Source organism: Molossus molossus, unplaced genomic scaffold (genome assembly GCF_014108415.1).
Source record: "Molossus molossus isolate mMolMol1 unplaced genomic scaffold, mMolMol1.p scaffold_m16_p_13, whole genome shotgun sequence".
Lineage (NCBI taxonomy): Eukaryota > Metazoa > Chordata > Mammalia > Chiroptera > Molossidae > Molossus > Molossus molossus.
The window spans coordinates 86,152,626-86,155,285 of record NW_023425348.1 but is presented as its reverse complement, the minus strand read 5'-3'; the positions used below and the strand labels follow the sequence as shown (position 1 = coordinate 86,155,285).

The following is a 2,660-nucleotide window of genomic DNA, read 5'->3' as shown; positions in this document are numbered from 1 at the left end:
CTTTTCCAAAGGGGATAAAGTGAGTATAGGCATCCTCCTCCATTCTCTACTGCTTCCCTCAACAGGTTGAAGCAAGACACAGGCTGCACAGAGGACTGTTTGGTTGGTCACAGTTTTGAGATTTTTATTCATTTTGTGGCATATCTTCCATGGGGGACAGTTTTCTAGATGACTGAAAGGAAACTATGCTTTGTTAGATCTCAGGTGGATCACAATTTTTTTTTTATAATGATAATCTTCACAGTACTTCACATCCGAAAAGGTAGTGGCACATCATTTTTTAAAGTAATTACCTAATAGATGACCTAGGAGATTGAATGAGGAATTATTTATTCTTCTCGACTTACTGACACAGGGTAAGTGTTCTGTTAATATAAGTGACACATGGCTCAAGGAAGTCAGAGGAATTGACAGAGAAAGCAGAAACTTTCAAACTAAATGAATATAAGCAATAGATATTTTGAAAGTAAGGTAATTTGCAATACCTCAGTGGGGTCAGGAACTACAAATGTGTGTAGCCTTACAAATCGAAACACGCAGTTCAAAAGATGCCAGTTTTTGTTTATTGGGAACCATGCACTGGTAAAGGGATCATAGTTTTCTCATGTCATTTCAGTGCCGTGGGTATGCTGTGAGTCCTTGCCCACACATAAGAAATTTATCCACTTTGCCTCTCCTGTTTTGACAGGTGAAGCACAATTTCAAATTGGCCTGGATGGACAATAGCACAGAGGTGAATGAATTTAGACTCCTGGGACTGACGGACACTCCAGAGCTACAGGTCCCCCTCTTCATAATATTCACACTCGTGTATCTCATCACTGTCATGGGAAATCTTGGGATGATCACCTTGACTGTGCTGAACTCTGGTCTCCACATGCCCATGTATTTTTTCCTCAGTAACCTTTCTCTGGTGGACTGTGCTTACTCTTCAGCTGTTACTCCCAAGGTCATGGCTGGGTTCCTCACAGGGGATAAAGTCATCTCCTACAGGGGATGTGTTGCTCAGATGTTCTTCTTTGTGGCTTTTGCCTGTGCAGACTGTTTCCTACTAGCTGTCATGGCTTATGATCGTTATGCAGCAGTGTGTCAACCCTTACATTACACCAGCACTATGACCACCAGAGTGTGTGTTCAACTGTCCATAGCCTGCTCTGTCTGGGGTTTGATTGTCTCCACAATACAGACTGGATTTACTTTCTGCCTCTCTTTCTGCCGCTCCAATGTGGTCCATCACTTTTTCTGTGATATTCCTGCCATCCTGGCTCTTTCTTGCTCTGATATCTACATTAATGAGATTGTGCTTTTTATCTTAGGGGCTTTCAATAGCTTGTTTGCCCTAACAGTTACCTTGACCTCCTATATGTTCATATTTATTGCAATTCTGAAGATGCGCTCAGCGGAGGGACGAAAGAAAGCCTTCTTGACCTGTGCTTCTCACCTCACTGCTGTCACCATATTCTATGGAACTGTAATCTTTATGTACTTACAGCCCAGTTCTAGCCACTCCATGGACACTGATCAAATGGCATCTGTGTTCTATACAATAATAATCCCCATGTTGAACCCTATTGTCTACAGTCTACGGAATAAAGAAGTTAATAATGCTTTGAGAAAAGCCACTAAGAAGGTGAAGGTTCTACTCAGTACATAGGTTGGAGAGACCATACACCTATGTAGTTAATCAGTTGTCTATCGTTATGCAACAAACTGCCACAAAATTTGGTGGCTTAAACAACAGGGTTTTTTTTTTTTCTCTTATAATTCTTAGGGCAGATACTTTGCTGCTTTCACATTACCTCACTTATGAGGTAGCATATCTTCTGCACGTTCAGCTGGGCTGAAAGGTTCAACATGGCCTTACTCACATGTCTGCATGTTGATTCTGGCTACTGTCTACCTCTGTTCTACATCGTCTTTCATCCTCCAGAGAATGGATCAGCTTTCTTCCAGAATATTTTCAGGCCAGTATTCTCACAGTGTCACCATTTCACTCCAAGAGTGTGTAATGAGCAAACAGTGAGAAGTCCACGTGGCTTTAAAATTCCATTAAATAGAAAAATAACTGAAGTCTCACTGTTTTGGTAGAGTCAGACTGACCCAATAATTGTAAGAAATTAAAGTCACCATTTTGTCCCTTTAGGTAGGTGGTTGGCACCACTCAGATTCAGATTATTGAAAAACCTCTGCATCATAGTTCAGGTAACAATATCATACCATTGACAATAAGTTAGTCTCATCAAATTGTAGATCTGGAAGGAACATCAAAGTTTATCAAAGTTGATACCTTTGTTCTGTAAATGAGGAGAATGTGTACTCAATTGGCCACTGTTATGTGAGTCTTTGTGAGCTCTGCTCTTCATATCGAGTACATCTTCTAACTTTCTATGAGTATCCATCCATTATTATTTTTTCCATAATAATCTCTACTCCAGGCTCTCACGTGTTCTAACATCCCATTTAATGGTATTGTGTTCACATATGCAGTGATGTTGAGGAACTTGCTCAGGTGTACAACTCAGAAGGGGAAACTTACAAGTAGTAACCTGGTAGCTAAGTCCTATAATACAGCTCTACCTATGCTGGTTTTTGTTAAATCAAATTGAGGCTTTATATAAAGCTGTATATTCTCATGTATTATCACTCAGGCCCCTGAAATG

The 2,660-nt window shown here is 40.4% G+C and overlaps 1 protein-coding gene across 1 annotated transcript; it reads left to right on the top strand.

The window, feature by feature from the left end:
• The first annotated feature begins 694 nt into the window (after positions 1-694).
• Positions 695-1,654, top strand: LOC118628313 (olfactory receptor 5B12-like). The gene has a single exon (XM_036259178.1). The coding sequence runs from the start codon at positions 716-718 to the stop codon at positions 1,652-1,654; it is 939 nt and encodes a 312-aa protein (XP_036115071.1). The 5' UTR covers positions 695-715.
• Positions 1,655-2,660: the final 1,006 nt, after the last annotated feature.